Raw genomic sequence first — 18,823 nt, 5'->3', positions numbered from 1 at the left:
GACTTTTACAGAGAAAACTACATAACTCTACTAAAAGAAATAGAAGGGGACCTTAAAAGATGGAAAAATATTCCATGTTCATGGATAGGAAGGCTAAATGTCATTAAGATGTCAATTCTACCCAAACTCATCTACAGATTCAATGCAATCCCAATCAAAATTCCAACAACCTACTTGGCAGACTTGGAAAAGCTAGTTATCAAATTTATTTGGAAAGGGAAGATGCCTCGAGTTGATAAAGACACTCTAAAAAAGAAAAATGAAGTGGGAGGACTTACACTCCCTGACACTGAAGCTTATTATAAAGCCACAGTTGTCAAAACAGCATGGTACTGGCACAAAGATAGACATATAGATCAATGGAATCGAATTGAGAATTCAGAGATAGACGCTCAGATCTATGGCCGACTGATCTTTGATAGGGCCCCCAAAGTCACTGAACTGAGTCATAATGGTCTTTTCAACAAATGGGGCTGGGAGAGTTGGATATCCATATCCAGAAGAATGAAAGAGGACCCCTACCTCACACCCTACACAAAAATTAACTCAAAATGGACCAAAGATCTCAATATAAAAGAAAGTACCATAAAACTCCTAGAAAATAATGTAGGAAAACATCTTCAAGACCTTGTATTAGGCAGCCACTTCCTCGACTTTTCACCCAAAGCACAAGCAACAAAAGAAAAAATAGATAAATGGGAACTCCTCAAGCTTAGAAGTTTCTGCACCTCCAAGGAATTTCTCAAAAAGGTAAAGAGGCAGCCAACTCAATGGGAAAAAATTTTTGGAAACCATGTATCTGACAAAAGACTGATATCTTGCTTATATAAAGAAATCCTACAACTCGATGACAATAGTACAGACAGCCCAATTAGAAAATGGGCAAAAGATATGAAAAGACAGTTCTCTGAAGAGGAAATATAAATGGCCAAAAAACACATAAAAAAATGTTCAGCTTCACTAGTTATTAGAGAGATGCAAATTAAGACCACAATGAGATACCATCTCACAGCAGTTAGAATGGCTGCCATTAAACAAACAGGAAACTACAAATGCTGGAGAGGATGTGGAGAAATTGGAACTCTCATTCATTGTTGGTGGGACTGTATAATGGTTCAGCCACTCTGGAAGTCAGTCTGGCAGTTCCTTAGAAAACTAGATATAGAGTTACCATTCGATCCAGCGATTGCACTTCTCGTTATATACCTGGAAGTTCGGAAAGCAGTGACACGAACAGATATCTGCACGCCAATGTTCATAGCAGCATTATTCACAATTGCCAAGAGATGGAAACAACCCAAATGTCCTTCAACAGATGAGTGGATAAATAAAATGTGGTATATACGCACGATGGAATACTACGCGGCAGTAAGAAGGAACGATCTCGTGAAACATATGACAACATGGATGAACCTTGAAGACGTAATGCTGAGCGAAATAAGCCAGGCACAAAAAGAGAAATATTATATGCTACCACTAATGTGAACTTTGAAAAATGTAAAACAAATGGTTTATAATGTAGAATGTAGGGGAACTAGCAATAGAGAGCAATTAAGGAAGGGGGAACAATAATCCAAGAAGAACAGATAAGCTATTTAACGTTCTGGGGATGCCCAGGAATGACTATGGTCTGTTAATTTCTGATGGATATAGTAGGAGCAAGTTCACAGAAATGTTGCTATATTAGGTAACTTTCTTGGGGTAAAGTAGGAACAGGTTGGAAGTAAAGCAGTTATCTTAGGTTAGTTGTCTTTTTCTTACTCCCTTGTTATGGTCTCTTTGAAATGTTCTTTTATTGTATGTTGTTTTTTTTTTTTAATTTTTTTTTTCATACAGTTGGTTAAAAAAAGAAAAAAAGTTAAAAAAAAAATATGTAGTGCCCCCTTGAGGAGCCTGTGGAGAATGCAGGGGTATTGGCCTACCCCACCTCGATGGTTGCTAACATGACCACAGACATAGGGGACTGGTGGTTTGATGGGTTGAGCCCTCTACCATAGGTTTTACCCTTGGGAAGACAGTTGCTGTAAAGGAGAGGCTAGGCCTCCCTATAATTGTGCCTAAGAGCCTCCTCCGGAATGCCTCTTTGTGCTCAGATGTGGCCCTCTCTCTCTACCTAAGCCAACTTGAAAGGTGAAATCACTGCCCTCCCCACTACGTGGGATCAGACAGCCAGGGGAGTGAATCTCCCTGGCAACGTGGAATATGACTCCCAGGGAGGAATGTAGACCTGGCATCGTGGGACGGAGAACATCTTCTTGACCAAAAGGGGGATGTGAAAGAAAATGAAATAAGCTTCAATGGCAGAGAGATTCCAAAAGGAGCCGAGAGGTCACTCTGGTGGGCACTCTTACGCACACTTTAGAAAACCCTTTTTAGGTCCTAAAGAATTGGGGTAGCTGGTGGTGGATACCTGAAACTATCAAACTACAACCCAGAACCCATGAATCTCGAAGACAATTGTATAAAAATGTAGCTTATGAGGGGTGACAATGGGATTGGGAAAGCCATAAGGACCACACTCCACTTTGTCTAGTTTATGGATGGATGAGTAGAAAAATAGGGGAAGGAAACAAACAAACAAACAGACAAAGGTACCCAGTGTTCTTTTTTACTTCAATTGCTCTTTTTCACTTTAATTATTATTCTTGTTATTTTTGTGTGTCTGCTAATGAAGGTGTCAGGGATTGCTTTAGGTGATGAATGTACAACTATGTAATGGTACTGTGAACAATCGAATGTACGATTTGTTTTTTATGACTGCGTGGTATGTGAATATATCTCAATAAAATGAAGATTAAAAAAATCAAATGACTCATGCTATTTTCTAGGTGGTCTTCTTATGCTTTATATGCAATTCATTTAAGCCTCACAGAAATTTGGCAGGTAGATATTACTGTCATTCCCATTTTAAAGATGAGGAAACCAAGGTCTTGGAAAGAATCAAATAATCTGACTATGGACACATAGGTTTCAGTACAGCAAGTCTTCTCCCAGAGGTGAAGGCACATCTGGCCACTGAGCTTAATTAAATCCCTCCCTCCTTTGGTTCCAGGTTTTAGTCAATCAACCAAAACAAATGACGAACTTCCTTCTCTCCTACACTTTGTATTCAGAATCTCTGGCCAATGCCCCCGTACTCATAACTGTATTCTGACTTGAAATTCAATTCTTTCCCTTTTGGTCCAGTGTCTTCAGAATGTATCCTTACATAGATTCTCTGAAAAAAAATTACAAGTTAGTCAAGTTCTTCAATTCTTTTCAAGTGTAACATTTCTCATTCTGGCTTAGTTGATTAATTAACCCCCTCCCGCAATCCTTCCCTTACTCCCCCAGGCTGGGATCTGATTTGGTTATATTTTCATAGACCATGTAGAGGAGACATAGTTCAAAATAGGAAAACCCCAGGGACTGCAGTGTTGAAATCTGCCAGCAAGGCAAGACCAACCCCAATCAGGAAAAAGTCAGAGGCTAATCATTTGGTTAGAGAGGATCAATAATCTAATGAAATCCTGTGACTATGTTCTCATATTCTCTTTTTATATTATTGAGATAACTGGTTTACTAATAAATGCTCCAACTTATATACAAATTACCACAAAGTTTCTGTTTAATTTAGCCTCATCCTTGCCTGCTCAGTACTATAGCCGAGGTAAAAAACAGATTATTTTAGTACACAGGGTCTTAGATGATGCTTGAGTTGAGAATCTGGGGGTTTTCTTCCATATGCTGTTCTATGCCACTATGGGATACCCTCATGACAGTAATCCTTAATTCCCCACGACCTACCTATGGTTTTAAAACAGTAGCAAAGCCCTGAATTAAACAGCTATACCATTCAAGATAATTACACGGAGAATTCAACTACGTATTTTCCTAATGTGTGCCATGGAGGTCTAGGTATCCTACCCAAATAACACGTAGAGATTCACGGATTCATCCAGGTGAACAGACATGTAACCCATTCCAGATTTCCATTGATTCCCCCAGCTGATTTGCTGCTAAGTCACTGAAGATACAAATGAACCATAACCACGAAACTCCGGCCTGCTTCCTGTAATGATCAGTCCAGGAAGCTGGCCACAAGCTATGGCAATCAGCTCTGGAAGTCAAACCCCAATCCCTGTAAAAATGACCCAGAATAGCCAGGACATGATCAATAACTGACAGCTTCCCCACTTTCTGCCCCCACTTCCAATGTAGGACCAACTGGAGAAAGCCAAACCAAACCACATAAAATGTCCTGCTTCTAGATAACCGACCTCCAGCTTTCCCGTGACAACGGTCTCCCATCAGGGCACACCGGAAGTCTTCCCTTCGTTCCACCCTGAACTTGCCCACTCCCGTGCCTGCTTTTGAGTCTCTGCTAAACTCTAACATGGTGGCTGACTCCCTTCTAATAGCAGGTACTGAATACTAGCCTTGGTTCTCACTTGGGTGTTCTTCATTTATTTCCACGTTGCATTTAACCAATCTCACACAACATTTGTGCTTCTCTAAAGCTGCTGCTTGGAAGTGGCTCCACATGTACAGTTTTCTATGGTTTTAGATGCTCAAAATGTGTCTTGGACACAAAGGTGCCTGGCAGGGGTATGTGTTTCCCCCAACACAGAATCCTGAACACAGGGGAGGTAAATATTGAACAGAAGAGCTTTGCAAAACTGAGTGTTTTGACAAACCTTGAGGACTACCAATTTAGTAGGCTGAACCTTCGATCTGAGGGCTTTCCCTTATGAGGCTTGTTACTGCAAAGGAGCCAAGTAGCTGCAGCTTACAGAGACATTCTGAAGACGGCCGTTGAAAGCAGAGTTTTGCTCCGGACAAGCTAAGAGAGGACAAATGCCCCAAGAGCAACTGAGAGTGACATTTTTAGGAACTGAAGCCTAGAAAGAAATCTCCTGGGAGAAAGCCATTTTGAAACCAGAACCCTGGAGAAGAACCCGGCTATGTGCCTTCCCAGCTAACAGAGGTTTCCTGGACACCATTGGACATCCTCCAGTGAAGGTATCCGATTGTTGATGTTTTACCTTGGACACTTTATGGCCTTAAGACTGTAACTGTGTAACCAAATAAACCCCCTTTAGAAAAGCCAGTTCATCTCTGGTGTTTTGTGAAAAGGCAGCATAAGCAAACCACAACAGACATCCTCAGGGAAACCTGATACTGAATATTGCCTCCTTCTAGACCTGAGCCCATTCTGGTCTAGGAAAACCTCATTGGGATAACCAAGGAAACCAGATGCTTAGACAACAGAAAACTACAACCTACACTAAGGAAAAGGAAGTTATGGCCCAGTCAAAGGAACAAACTGACACTTCAACTGAGACACAGGAAGTTAAACAACTAATACTGAATCAATTCATAAAGTTTAGAGAAGACATGGCAAAAGAGATGAAGCGTATAATGAAAACACTGGGTGTACATAAGATAGAAATTGAAAGTTCAAAAAAACAACTGACAGGATCTATGGAAATGAAAGGCACAATACAAGAGATGAAAGACACAATGGAAACATACAACAGCAGATCTCAAGAGGCAGAAGAAAACACTCAGGAACTGGAGAACAAGGCACCTGAAAGCCTATACACAAAAGGACAGATAGAGAAAAGAATGGAAAAATATGAGCAACGTCTCCGGAAACTTAAGGACAAAACAAAATGCAGGAATGTATGTGTCACGGGTGTCCCATAAGGAGAAGAGAAGGGAAAAGGGGCAGAAGCAATAATGGAGGAAACAATCAATGAAAACTCCCCATCTCTTATGAAAAATATAAAATTATGGATCCAAGAAGCACAGCATACCCCAAACAGAATAGATCTGAATAGGCCTACGAGAAGACACTTAATAATCAGATTATCAAATGTCAAAGATAAAAAGAAAATCCTGAAAGCAGCAAGAGAAAAGCGATCCATCACATACAAAGGAAGCTTGATAAGACTATGTAAGGACTTCTCAATAGAAACCATGGAGGCAAGAAGGAAGTGGTGTGATATATTTAGATACAGAAAGAGAAAAAGCACCAACCAAGAATCCTATATCTGGCAAAACTGTCCTTCAAATATGAGGGAGAGCTTAAAATATTCTCTGACAAACAGACAATGACAGAGTTTGTGAACAAGATACCTGCTCTACAGGAAACACTAAAGGGAGAACTATAGACAGAAAGGAAAAGACAGGAGTGAGAGGTTTGGGAGACAGTGGCACAGCAATATAAGTACACTGAACAAAGATGACTGTGAGTATGGTTGAAAGAGGAAGGTTAGGACCATGTGGGACACCAGAAGGAAGGAGGAAAGCTAAAGACTGGGACTGTATAACTCAGTGAAACCTAGGGTGCTCAACGATTGTGATAAAAGGTACAAATATGTTTTTACATGAGGGAGAACAAATGAATGTCAACATTGCAAGGTCTTAACAATGGGGTGGGATTCGGGGAAAAATACAATCAATGCAAACTAGAGACTCTAGTTAATGGAAACAGTATAAGGCAATATACCAAAGGTAAATGCATACAAGGAAGGAGGGGACATAGAGGAAGGGGGAGGGTCTCTTGGCATTGGGGATGTTGTCTGACTCTTTATTATACTTCAGTTTAATGCTATCTTTTGTTTTGTTACTCCCTAGCTGTCATGTTTTGCTTTTTTTCTCTCTATCTTTTTTTTCTTTTTCTCTTGTCTCTCTACCTTCTTTGACTCTTCCTCCTCCTTTGTGGAAGAAATGAAGACATCTTTATATAGATAATGGGGATGGTGGTGAATACAAAAAATGTGACTATACAGGGAACCATTGATTGTCTACTTAGGATGGAGTGTATGGTGTGTGAACAAAACTGTCTTTAAAAAAATGGGTTGATGAAGAAACCCTGAGGGCAGTATATGGAGTGAAATAAGACAGACACATAAGTACAAATATTGCAGGGTCTCACTGATATGAACTACCTATAATATGTAAACTAATAGACATGAAATGTAACTTATCAGGATATAGAACGAGGCTAAAGAATGAGAAGCGGTGGCTTATTATGAGCAGAATGTTCAACTAGGGTGAACTTAAATGTTTGGAAACGGACAGAGGTGATGGTAGCACATTATAAGACTAACTAACAGTGATGAATGGTGTGTGAAGGTGTTGGAAAGGGGAAGGTTAGAGTCACGTATGTCACCAGAAGGAAAGCTGGAAGTTACAAGATGGGAATACATAAAACAGTGAATCTTGTGGTGGACAATGTCCATGATTAACTGTACAAACATTAGAAATTTCTCTCATGAACTAGAACAAATGTATGACACTATAACTACAAGTTAATAATAGAGGGGCATATAGGAAAAAAATATACATATTGCAAACTGTATACTACAGTTAGTATTTTAACATTATTTCATCAACAGTAACAAATGTACTATACCAATACTATGAATCAGTAATGGAAGAGGGGTGGTTAGGGGTATGGGAGAATTTGAGATTCCTTTTTTTGTGTGTCTTTCTTTCTTTTCTGGAGTAATGAAAATGTTCTAAAAATTGAAAAAAATTAATTATGGTGATAGATGCAAAGCTGTATGATCGCACCATGGGCAACTGATTGTACACTTTAGATCTCTGGATAATTGTATGGTATGTGAACAATCTGAATTTTTCAAAAGCCGAAAAAAAGTTAGGAATTGAAGGAATCCTCCTCCATATGATAAAGGGCATATATGAAATACCCACAGCCAGCATAGTAATCAACACTGACAGGCTGAAAGCCTTTCCCCTATGATCAAGAATGAGACGAGGACGCCCACTGTTACTTCTACTATTCAACATTGTGCTAGAAGTTCTAGCCAGAGCAATTTGCCAAGATAAAGATAAAAAAGGGATGCAAATTGGAAAGGACGAAGTAAAACTGTCATTTTTTGCTGATGATAATAATCTTATATTTGAAAAATCCTAAGAATTCGACCACAAAGCTATTTGAGCTAATAAACAAGTTCAGCAGAGTGGCGGGATGCACATAAGTCGGTAATGTTCCTATCCACTAGTAATGACCTAACTGAAGAGGCAATCAAAAAAAAAAATTCCTTCACAATAGCAACTAAAAAAATCAAGTACCTACGAACAAACCGAGGATGTAAAAGACCTCTACACAGAAAATTAGAAAATTTTACTAAAAGAAATAAAAAAGGACCTAAATAGGTGGAAAAATATTCCATGCTCATGCATAGGAAGACTAAATATTGTTAAGACATCACTTCTACCCAAACTTATCTGTAGATTCAATGCAATCCCAATCCAAATTCCAACAACCTACTTTGCAGACTTGGAAAAGCTAGTTATCAAATCTGTTTGGAAGGGAAAGGGGCCTCGAATTGCCAAAAATATCCTTAAGAAAAGAATGAAATGGGAGAACTTTCACTTCCAGACTTTACAGCCTACTATACAGCTACAGTGGTCAAAACAGCATGGTATTGGCATAAAGATAGACATATTGATCAATAGAATTGAATTGAGTGTTTAGAAATAGACTCCCGGATATACAGTTGACGATTTTTGATAAGGCCCCCAAATCCACTGAACTGGGACATAACAGGCTCCTCAACAAATGGGTCTGGGAAAACTGCATATTCACATCCAAAAGAATGAAATAGACAAACTAAGATGGCAGCTCGGTGAGACAGGGCAAAAAAACACCTCCATGAAAAACACTAGATAAAAACCAGAGGGTGACCCAGAATACCGCTTACAGTGATACGTCAGCTGGACGAGGTCTTCTAGTTCCAAAGGGGCCGTATACTTGGTGAAACCGGGAGTCTGAATTCTGAAATGAGTGAGTGAGTTGGTTGGAAGACCCACAGCCGCGCGGCAGTCTGGGGAAGCCGGGGTTTGGCGTTTGGGGACCGACAGGCTATTAAAAAAAAAAAAAAAAAAAAAAAAAAAAAACAGGGTAAAGTCCCGGAGCGGTTGCAGCAGCAATAGTGGGAACCACGCAGTAAAACACAGCAAGAGGGGGCTGGGCCAGCCTCTCAGTGTCTGGCCTGGAAGATAGCCCACTGCAGATACCTTTGGGGCCGGGGAAACGGAGGGGAGAGCCGGAAGCCGAAAGAAACCCCGTGGCTAGCAGCTGGCTCCCCGGGGGGCTCGATAAACTCCTCCCCAGGGCCATGCCCACAGCCCAGAGCCACGCCACGTGTCCCGGAGCTGGGAAGGAGGAACTGTGCCAGGAGGGGTGTGTGGAGACGCCCTGTTTGGCCATCTTTGCATCAGGCTGAAAGCGAACCGGCATGGCCCGGTGGCCCGGGGCTTCCCTTGAGGGACGGTGCGCACTGGTGACGTAGCACGGCATTCCCTCGGCAAAGGTCCTGGAGGATTGCGGCTGGGCGGGGGGACGTGCTCGGAGAACCCAGGTACACTACGCCAAGTCCGCTGGTTTGTGGGACAGTGAGAGAGAGGGTCTGGGGCTGAAATGAAATGAAGGCTTAGTCTCTTGCGGCGGCCTTGAATCTCCAGGAACCTGGGGGATTTCAATACTAAAGCTATCCTTCTTCCCTGGCCACCCGTACAAATGCCCCACATTCAGGGCGGACGGCTCCAGCAACACACCCAAACTGAGTTCTCCAACTGAGCCCCACAAGAATCATTTCCCCACACACAGCGGGGCCAAGGTGGAGAACTGACTTAAGGGGCATAGGTGACTCACAGACGCCATCTGCTGGGAAGTTAGAGAAAGTGGACGCCACCAAACTCTGTTTCTGAAAAATTAGAGAGGTATTTTTTTTTTTTTACAACTTGAAAGAAACCTATCAAGCAAAACAAATGCCAAGAGGCCAAAAACAACAGAAAATCTTAATGCATATGATAAAACCAGATGATATGGAGAATCCAACTCCAAACACACAAATCAAGATATCAGAAAAAACACTGTACCTCGCACAATTAATCAAAGAACTACAATTCAGGAACGAAAACATGGCAGCGGATTTAAAGGACACCAAGAAGACCATGGCCCAGGATATAAGCGACATAAACAAGACCCTAGAAGAGCATAAAGAAGACATTGCAAGAGTAAATTAAAAAAAACAGAAGATCTTATGGAAATAAAAGAAACTGTTGGCGACATTAAAAAGACTCTGGATAGTCACAATACAAGACTAGAGGAAGTGGAACAACATCTCAGTGTCCTAGAAGTCCACAGAACAGAAAATGAGAGCACAAAAGAAACAATGGGGAAAAAATGGAAAAAATCGAAATGGATCTCAGGGATAGGATAGATAAAATAACACGTCCAAACTTAAGACTCTTTGGTGTCCCAGAAGGGGAAGAGAAGGATAAAGGTCTAGAAAGAGTATTCAAAGAAATTGTTGGGGAAAACTTCCCCAACCTTCTACACAATATAAATACACAAAGCATAAATGCCCAGCGAACTCCAAACAGAATAAATCCAAATAAACCCACTCTGAGACATATTCTGATCAGACTCAAATACTGAAGAGAAGGAGCAAGTTCTGAAAGCAGCAAGACAAAAGCAATTCGCCACATACAAAGGAAACAACATAAGACTAAGTTGTGACTACTCAGCGGCCACAATGGAGGCGAGAAGGCAGTGGCATGACATATTTAAAATTCTGAGAGAGAAAAATTTCCAACCAAGAATACTTTATCCAGCAAAACTCTCCTTCAAATTTGAGGGAGAGCTTAAATTTTTCACAGACATACAAATGCTGAGAGACTTTGCCAATAAAAGACCTGCCCTACTTCAGATGCTAGAGGGAGCCCTACCAACAGAAAAACAAAGAAAGGAGAAAGAGATATAGAGAATTTTAACTGACATACATAGTATCTTACATCCCAAATCACCAGGACACTCATTTTTCTCCAGTGATCACGGATCTTTCTCCAGAAGGGACCATAAGCTGGGACATAAAACAAGCCTCAATAAATTAAAAAAAAAATTGAATATACTCAAAGCACATTCTCCAACCACAATGGAATGCAAATAGAACTCAATAATTTTTGAACCGTAACTCCACTATTTACTTCCTACATGATAGAAAATACACAAACTCTACTGACAAATCAGAGGTTTTGAACTCAAAGTAAAATATGTAATTTTAGACAACTATATACAGGTGGGGGAATGGAGGAGTATAGGAACATAGTTTACGTGTCCTATTGAAGTGAAGGCGGTATCAAAGAAAAACAAGATTGATATGAATTTAAAAGGTTAATTTTAAGCCCCACAGTAAACTCAAAGAAATTATCAGAGAATATAACCATAGAGATGAAAAGTAGAGTTCGGGTTCAGAGAAATGGGGGAAGGGCAATGGAGAGTTAAGAAATGAGTGTAGGGTTGCTGTCTGAGGTGAAGGGAAATTTCTAGTAATGGATGGTGGGAAAGAACATTACAACATTCTAAATGTGATTAATCCCACTAATGGAAGGCTAGGGAGGGGGTGGAATGGGAAGATTTAGGCTGTATATATGTTTCCACAATTGAAAAAAAAAAAAAAAGACAGTCTAAATAGATGACACTGAATACCAAGGATGAACTTGGATGGGATTGGAGGATAGAGGACAGGTGGCTCAAAAAGACACAGTTGAGGCATAAGGAAAAGGAAATATAGAATGTAAGCTTCGTACCACTGTTGAATCTCTTGTACTTTGTAGCTGTGCTTAATGGAATTGCATAAAAGAATGTTCTTGTTCATGGGAAGTATATACGTGAATTATAGTGTAGTTCAAGGATGTGTGCAGCTAGCTCTCATATGTTCAGAAGACAGAGCAATAGATGATGGATGATAGATAGGGAGGGAGGGAGGGAAAGAAACAGTGGTGTGACAGTAGGTTAAAGTTGGTGGATTGAGCTATCGGGGGACGGGGTCAGGTATGATGGAATTCTGAGTATGGGGCTAGTATTGTTTTTGCAACTGTTCCTATAACTTTGAATTTATTTCAAAATGAATTAAAAAAAAAAAAGAATGAAAGAGGACCCATACCTCACATGCTATACAAAAATTAACTCAAAGTGGATCAAAGGCCTCAACATAAGAGACAGTACCATAAAAGTTCTAGAAGATAATGCAAGGAGACACCTTCAAGACCTAGTTTCAGGAGGTCACTTCTTAGACCTTAAACCCAAAGCACAAGCAACAAAAGAAAAAATAGATTAATGGGAACTCCTCAAATTCAAAAGCTTCTGCACCTCAAAGGAATTTGTCTAAAAGGTAAGGAAGCAGCCAAGTCAATGGGAGAAAATATTTGGAAACCATGTATCTGATAAGAGACTAATATCTTGCATGTATAAAGAAATCCTACAACTCAACGACAATAGTACAAACAGCCCAGTTATAAAAGGGGCATAAGATATGAAAAGACATTTCTCCAAAGAGGAAATACAAATGGCTAAAAATCACATGAAAAAAATGTTCATCTTCACTAGCTATTAGGGAGATACAAACTAAGACCACAATGAGATATCATTGCACACCAATAACAATGGCTGCCATCCAACAAACAAGAAACTACAAATGCTGGAGAGGATGTAGAGAAATTGGGATTCTTATTCATTGCTGGTGGGACTGTTTAATGGTACAGCCACTCTGGAAGAAAGTTTGGAGATTTCCCAGAAAACTAGATATTGAATTACCCTATGATCCGGAAATTCCAGTTCTCAGTACATACCCACAACACTTGAAAGCAGTGACACAAACAGACATTTGTACACCGATGTTCATAGCAGCGTTGTTCACAATTGCCAAGAGATGGAAACAACCCACGTGTCCTTCAACAGACGAGCAGATAAACAAAATATGGTATATACATACGATGGAATACTACGCAGCAGTAAGAAGCAATAAGGTCTTGAAACATGGACACATGAAGAAGATATAATTCTGACTGAAATAACCCAGATGCAAAAGGAGAGATATTGTATGTTACCACTTCTGTGAACTATCTGAACAATGTAAAATCACTGTCTAATCATGTAAGAATATTGAGGACCTAGTGATAGACAGTAGCTAGTGAGGGGGAATGATAATCTAATACATTCAGATATATTAATGATGGTGAATTCAAAGGTGTGGTATTGGACAGGGGTGACAATTGTTTGTTAATAGGATTATAAGTATCAGAGCTGTACTGAAGGCGAATAGAATTGAAAGGGGTTGTTGAAAGGCACGTTTCCCACAGATCAGCACCACAAATATTCATAGATAGGTGCTTGCATGATATACTTCTAAGGTACGACACTGGCACAGAGAGTTGACAAAAGAAGATACATGGGAAAAACCTACACAGTACTAGGGACTGTAATTAACAGGAATACCCTACTACAAAGTTTCACTCACTAAGTTTGTCACAAACTTAAATCCTTCAGAGTGCCCCATGCCAGCCAAGTTGTGAAACCTCGAGGCAATAGCCTCTACAAAAACATCAACTAGATATGGCCCCTTTGCTTATAAAGTTGACACCCCTTTTCAGCATGATCAGGTTAGGGTGGCCACTGCCTAGACATCTCTGATAATCAGGAAAGTGATTAAATTAGAGCAAGGGGAAGCAACAGACAAGATGGAATTTAACAAAGGATTATGAATACTGAATCTTTATTTAATTTTCTTTTCCTTAGTTGCTAGGGTATTAGAATAGTTAGAAGGAAAAACTTGAAATGGTGGAACTGTATCCCATAACATCCTTTGAAATTTGTTGGATAGCTACTTGTTGAATTGTAATTTGAAAGCTATACCTTTCTGTTTTTAAGTCATATTTCACAGTAAGGAAATAACTGAAACTATGATACTATAGCTCATAATAGCTTTGGAAATTTCCTATATATCTACTAGCTAAATCATGTTTTGGAAGATAGTGCCTTTTTGTGTATATGTTATGTTTCAGAACAAGGAAATAACCGGAACTGTGGAATTGTAACCTATATATTCTTTGAAATTTGCTATTTGTTAAATTGTACTTGGAAGGTTATCACTTTTATGTCTATCTGTTATATTCTACAATAAAAAAGTTAATTGAAATAAACTGTATTAAAAAAACTGAGTGTTTTGAACTAATTTTTTAATGCAACCAGTCAATGTCCCTGAGATCTTCTGTACATACTTATTTCACTCTAGCAGGTCTTATCATTTCTGCTTGCCCTAAATCTCCTAGTCACTCTTCTCCTTCTCTCACCAGACTGGGCTCTGAAATGAGGATAGAAAGGAGGCGATGGGAGTCCAACATGTTTCAAGTTTGGAATGCAGAGAACATGGCACCTGCTGGGGATAGGGTGAAACTGATGATGAGATATTGAGGATAGCTTTAGAGGATGTTTACAGATTGGACCAGGGGCATGAGATACCATTTACCCCTGATCTCCTGGAGTATAGGATACATCATTGTGGCAGTTACATGTGTTTTCCTTCAAACTGGTTGCCAGGTTGGATTGATGACATCAGAGGCTTCCAATCTTCCTGACTGGAAGGAACGAACTCCGTGGTATCTTGGTAGTAGATGTGGACAACAGCACAACTCAAAGCTCCTTCTCACTCCCGCCTACTTCTGGTCTGGAGAAGAGAGAAAGGTCTTGGGTTGATCCAGGATACAGAACAGTACTTTGGGCAGTTCAGGTATAGGTTCTGTAGAAGGGACTAAGTGGGTTTTGAGAAATTATGGCTAGTTGTGAACCATCTTCCCAGTCTGAGAGCCCCCAGCCTAGCTGCTCTGGGTACTTCCCAGAGGAAACAGTGGATGACGAAATCCCAGGACCATCAGGTGAGGAAGCTGGAATATTTTAACAGACAGAGACCGTGGCCTAGTAACCGAGGAGGGGTATGGACTTTAGGACGGAGTGCCTGAGTGGGGTGCACATAAAACAAAGGAGGGACTCAGAAAGCCATAGATTTGGAAAGGACAACAAGGACATCCCCATGGAAGGAAAATCTGGGAAGAAAGGAATGAGGGTGAGGAGATGAGATACAAGAAGGAGAAAAGGGAAGAGGGAGAAAAAGAGAAGTATTTTATTCCCCAATGGGAGAAATTACCTCTAATAACGCAGAGCTTTGAGGACAGAAAGATGGAATAAGAGGAGGGTGAGCAGGAGCAGACGGGCATCAACAAAGGCGAGAGATGGACAGATGGCTTGGGGGAAGGCCATAATCTATAAGGATGGAAACGATGGAGGGATGGTTTTTGGGGGGATGATGGTAGTGTAGAGGCTTGGGTGATCAATGACTGAATTCCAAAGAAAAGACCTTCATACTGTAGCCTGGTTTCCTTACTCAGCCCCCTGGGTAGAGCCCAGTCCCCAACTTCAGTCCCGTGGCCGGAAGAGGGTCTGGTCAGATGCGTTCGAGGAAGACTCCGCTCCAGAGCCTGAAGACACGTGGGTGGTAGAATCACTGTGCGGCTTGAAAATGAAGTTGAAGAGGCAGAGGGTGTCGTCTGTCCTTCCCGAGCACCATGAGGTGTTCAACAGGCTACTTGGTAAGAAGAGGCCCCAGGCAGCACCCTCCAAACTTCCTCTTTTCGAAAAAGAAACTTCCAGTGACTACACTTTTCCAATGGGGAAAATAATTCCCTTAATCATGCGGAAACTCGACGGACACCCAGTCCCGCACACAGCCATTCCTCTCGGGAGCCTCAGAACAGGGAGTGACCCTTCCCTGCCCAGCGTACGTTCTTCTCCCTCCTGCTCCCAAAACCGTAACCCTCGGCCACAGTCCTGAAACTTCTCCAAGGGAGGTGTGGTTCTCCCCTTTCTTCTGGATTACTCAGACGGCAATTCAGTTCCAGTTCTCAACTTCACACATGCCTTCTTTTCACAGAGGATCCCGTTGTTAAAAGTTTCCTGGCCTGGGACAAGGACCTGATGGTGTCTGACAAGGTAACACTGCTCTCCGCCAAACACTATTCCTGCCCAAACACATACCCTGGGGTAGGAGGAGGGCTTTCTAGAGCCACAGTTCTCCTTTCTCTCCCTCTGGATCTCTACCCTCCACTCCTGGTGCCTTCAGGACCTGCCAACACCTCCCTTCGGGGTCCTGCTGGTTTCCTGCTTGTGAATGGGCCACCCAGTGACCTTTGGGATCACATGGATATTGTCCCTCTGGTTGTTGCCACCCCCAGTCCCAGGGTCCTCTTCTCTCAGGGATTTGGGACTCCCCGTTGCTCCAGGTTATCAAAAATCCTCCTGGACACCCTTCTCCAAACTGTCAGAGCTTGCCTTCTGGAAGCAGAATGAATTTTCCTTGCCCTGACTGCTCCGATTTGCAACCGACTTGCTGATTCTCTGCTCCTTCTCCACAAGCAACAACACTCACTCAGCCCGGGGCCCTCTCTGAGCTGCAACCCTTGGCCCCAGCTTCACATTCTCTTACCCCAGTGCTCTGCCTCTGCCAGGGTGTGACTTCTCTCTTTCTTGCTTCCCCCTCTCTCCTTCAGTATCTCCTAAGCATGGTCATTGCCTACTTTAGCCGGGCTGGCCTCTTCTCCTGGCAGTTCCGACGGATTCACTTCTTCATCGCCCTGTGAGTATTTTGCCTCATCCCGTCAACGAATAGTCCAGTGTCCCAGGGAGCACGGAAGAGGAGAAGTGGGACTTTAACCTCTCATCTAGTTTTTAAACCTAGCTCTACTCTTTACTCTGTATATAAAAGTGATGGGAGTTATTTGGTTAAGGGGATTATAATATGGTGGGTTTTAAAAAATATATACTGCTCTTTCTAAAAACAAACAAAAACCCAAATGTCAGTTTATGAACAAACGAAAAGAACAAAACCCTCCTAAAAGCAGCAGAGGAAACAATTGACACCACCATGCCCCCAAGGAAACGGGCTTGAAACGCTAATCATTGCTGATTCCCCCGACCCTCTCCTTCCCATATCAATACCAACTAGAATTGTCTTCTCTCCCAGTTTCCACCACAGATGACTCATTACATGACACTCACTGCATGACAAAAACCTATGATTTCTTACTAGCTCCCCAAGCCAGCAGGCTTGATACATCTGCCTGAAGATGCTTCTGAAACCGAGGGCTAACCACTAAACACCACTTACAAATTTTATTGGCCAATTACTTTCTTAGTCAAGCTCAAGCTTCTCAATTTGAATTCAATCCTATCTATAATCACCATCAAACTTGTTTATCATCTCGATATTTCATTCCTTCGTCTCACTGTTCTCCCAAATGCCCTGCAGCATCCTCCCTTCTCTTTTTATATATACATATCTTTTGTCTGTCTTTCACACATATGTATCTGAGGAAAATTACTGTTCTTAAAGGCAGTTAAAACACAAAGCACCTTCCTTGACATTCCCAGCTTATGCCTCCAACCAGCACTTTAGTTTAAAAACCTATGATAATATGCTATTTGGGGTTACAGTTATTTTTCAATCTCTCCCTTCCCCTTACCCGCATTAGACTACACACCTGTTGAAGGCAGAGTCTTGTCATAATATCAATTATCTATCAAATATCAATGCATCCTTAAAATACTCAGCACAACACTGTCCATTTTGCAAGCACACAACTTACATTGAATCTATGAGGTAATCAGTATGGCACTCAGCTATAAGATTAAGCTTTCATTCATTCATTCATTCATTCATTCTTCACTCAGCAAAACCTTATGAAGTGCTTCCTATAGGCCAGGGAATATGATGAGGTGATGGGAACAGTATCAATATGAACAAAGTCCTTAAATTAGTCATTTGGTAGGAGAGGGATGAATACAGAAATAAACCAGAGTCAGTTCCTGCCCTCAGGGCACTTAAAATCTAGTGGGGGAGACAGGTGAGTGCACCTGTACTAAGTTGAAGGGAAGGGAGCAGAGGATGGGGATGGGGGAATGTGATGTAGCTGCAGTTGTTTGAGGATGGCAGGGTGCGCCCTCAGGCTTCCCAGCTGGCGTTCCGTCCTCACCGTGAAGGTGTGAGAAGGGCCCTCTGTCTGGCTCCGGCTTCTGGATGCAGGGCTGGCTCTCGGTGACACCGCCCAGGCCTGATGGAGGGCCCCGTCCTGAGGCCGGTCCGCCTGTCATCCTTCCTGGGGAGCTGACCTCAGGCGGAGGTCCTTCCCGATTCTGCTCCTACCCAGCAGCCTGATTTCTCCTCCCAGGTACCTGGCCAATGACATGGAGGAGAACAACCAGGCCCCTAAACAAGCCATCTTCTCGTTGCTCTATGGGAAGAACCGCTCCGAGCGCCCCTTGTTTCACAAACTCCAATTTCAATTCATCCGATCCATGGGCTGGAGGACAAGGGTTTCCCGGGAAGAGTGCGAGGAGGTGGGGCTGTGGGGATTCGGGGGAGGGGTCGGATGGAAGCGGAAAGGCAGGGGGATTGGAGGGATTGGAGTTGGGATTTGGGGACTAGAAAGACTTGCAGGCTGGACAAGGGGAGAGTGGAGTCTATCTGGAGAGTCAGCATTTTCCCTGGGGGGCTGTTTGTCTTTCCAGATCCAGGCTTATGACCCGGAGCACTGGGTGTGGGGGCGCGACCGGGCCCTGCTCCCCTAGAGCTCCTGGAGAATGCAGAGGCCCGAAGTCAGCGGCCTGAGAAGGTGTGTCTGGGTCCACTGAGGGAATGAGCTCTCGTCCATTTCGGGAATCCGAGGAGCCCAGCTGTTTGACCCACTCTTATCAACTCCTCACCCCACATGAATCTCACACACAGTGTGAAGTAGACCAGCCAGGCAGAGCGTCCCTCACTCGCTGTCCACTTCACAGCCACAGATTGACAACTGGAGGTAGACGCTGCCTCAGCAAGGCACACTAAGCAGGAGGGACACCAGTCAGCCAGACCTCAAGAAAACCAGTTTGTCACAGACACGGATTGGGTTGAACTCAATTAACCCAAACCAA

At 42.2% G+C, this 18,823-nt stretch overlaps 1 protein-coding gene across 1 annotated transcript in view; it reads left to right on the top strand.

Annotated features, from left to right (window-relative positions):
• LOC119517178 (speedy protein E4-like) overlaps positions 1-18,478 on the top strand; it is a 54,180-nt gene extending 35,702 nt beyond the window's left edge. Inside the window, exons 4-8 of the mRNA XM_037813751.1 lie at positions 15,244-15,444; positions 15,786-15,844; positions 16,402-16,487; positions 18,079-18,247; positions 18,419-18,478. Of these exons, the coding sequence (XP_037669679.1) occupies positions 15,244-15,444; positions 15,786-15,844; positions 16,402-16,487; positions 18,079-18,247; positions 18,419-18,478 (575 nt within the window). The remainder of the gene's footprint in view (positions 1-15,243; positions 15,445-15,785; positions 15,845-16,401; positions 16,488-18,078; positions 18,248-18,418) is intronic.
• The last annotated feature ends 345 nt before the right edge of the window (positions 18,479-18,823 follow it).

Source organism: Choloepus didactylus, chromosome 21 (assembly GCF_015220235.1).
Source record: "Choloepus didactylus isolate mChoDid1 chromosome 21, mChoDid1.pri, whole genome shotgun sequence".
In the NCBI taxonomy this organism is placed as follows: Eukaryota; Metazoa; Chordata; class Mammalia; order Pilosa; family Megalonychidae; genus Choloepus; species Choloepus didactylus.
Note: the sequence above shows the minus strand (reverse complement) of the source record. Positions and strands in the feature narration are given on the sequence as shown.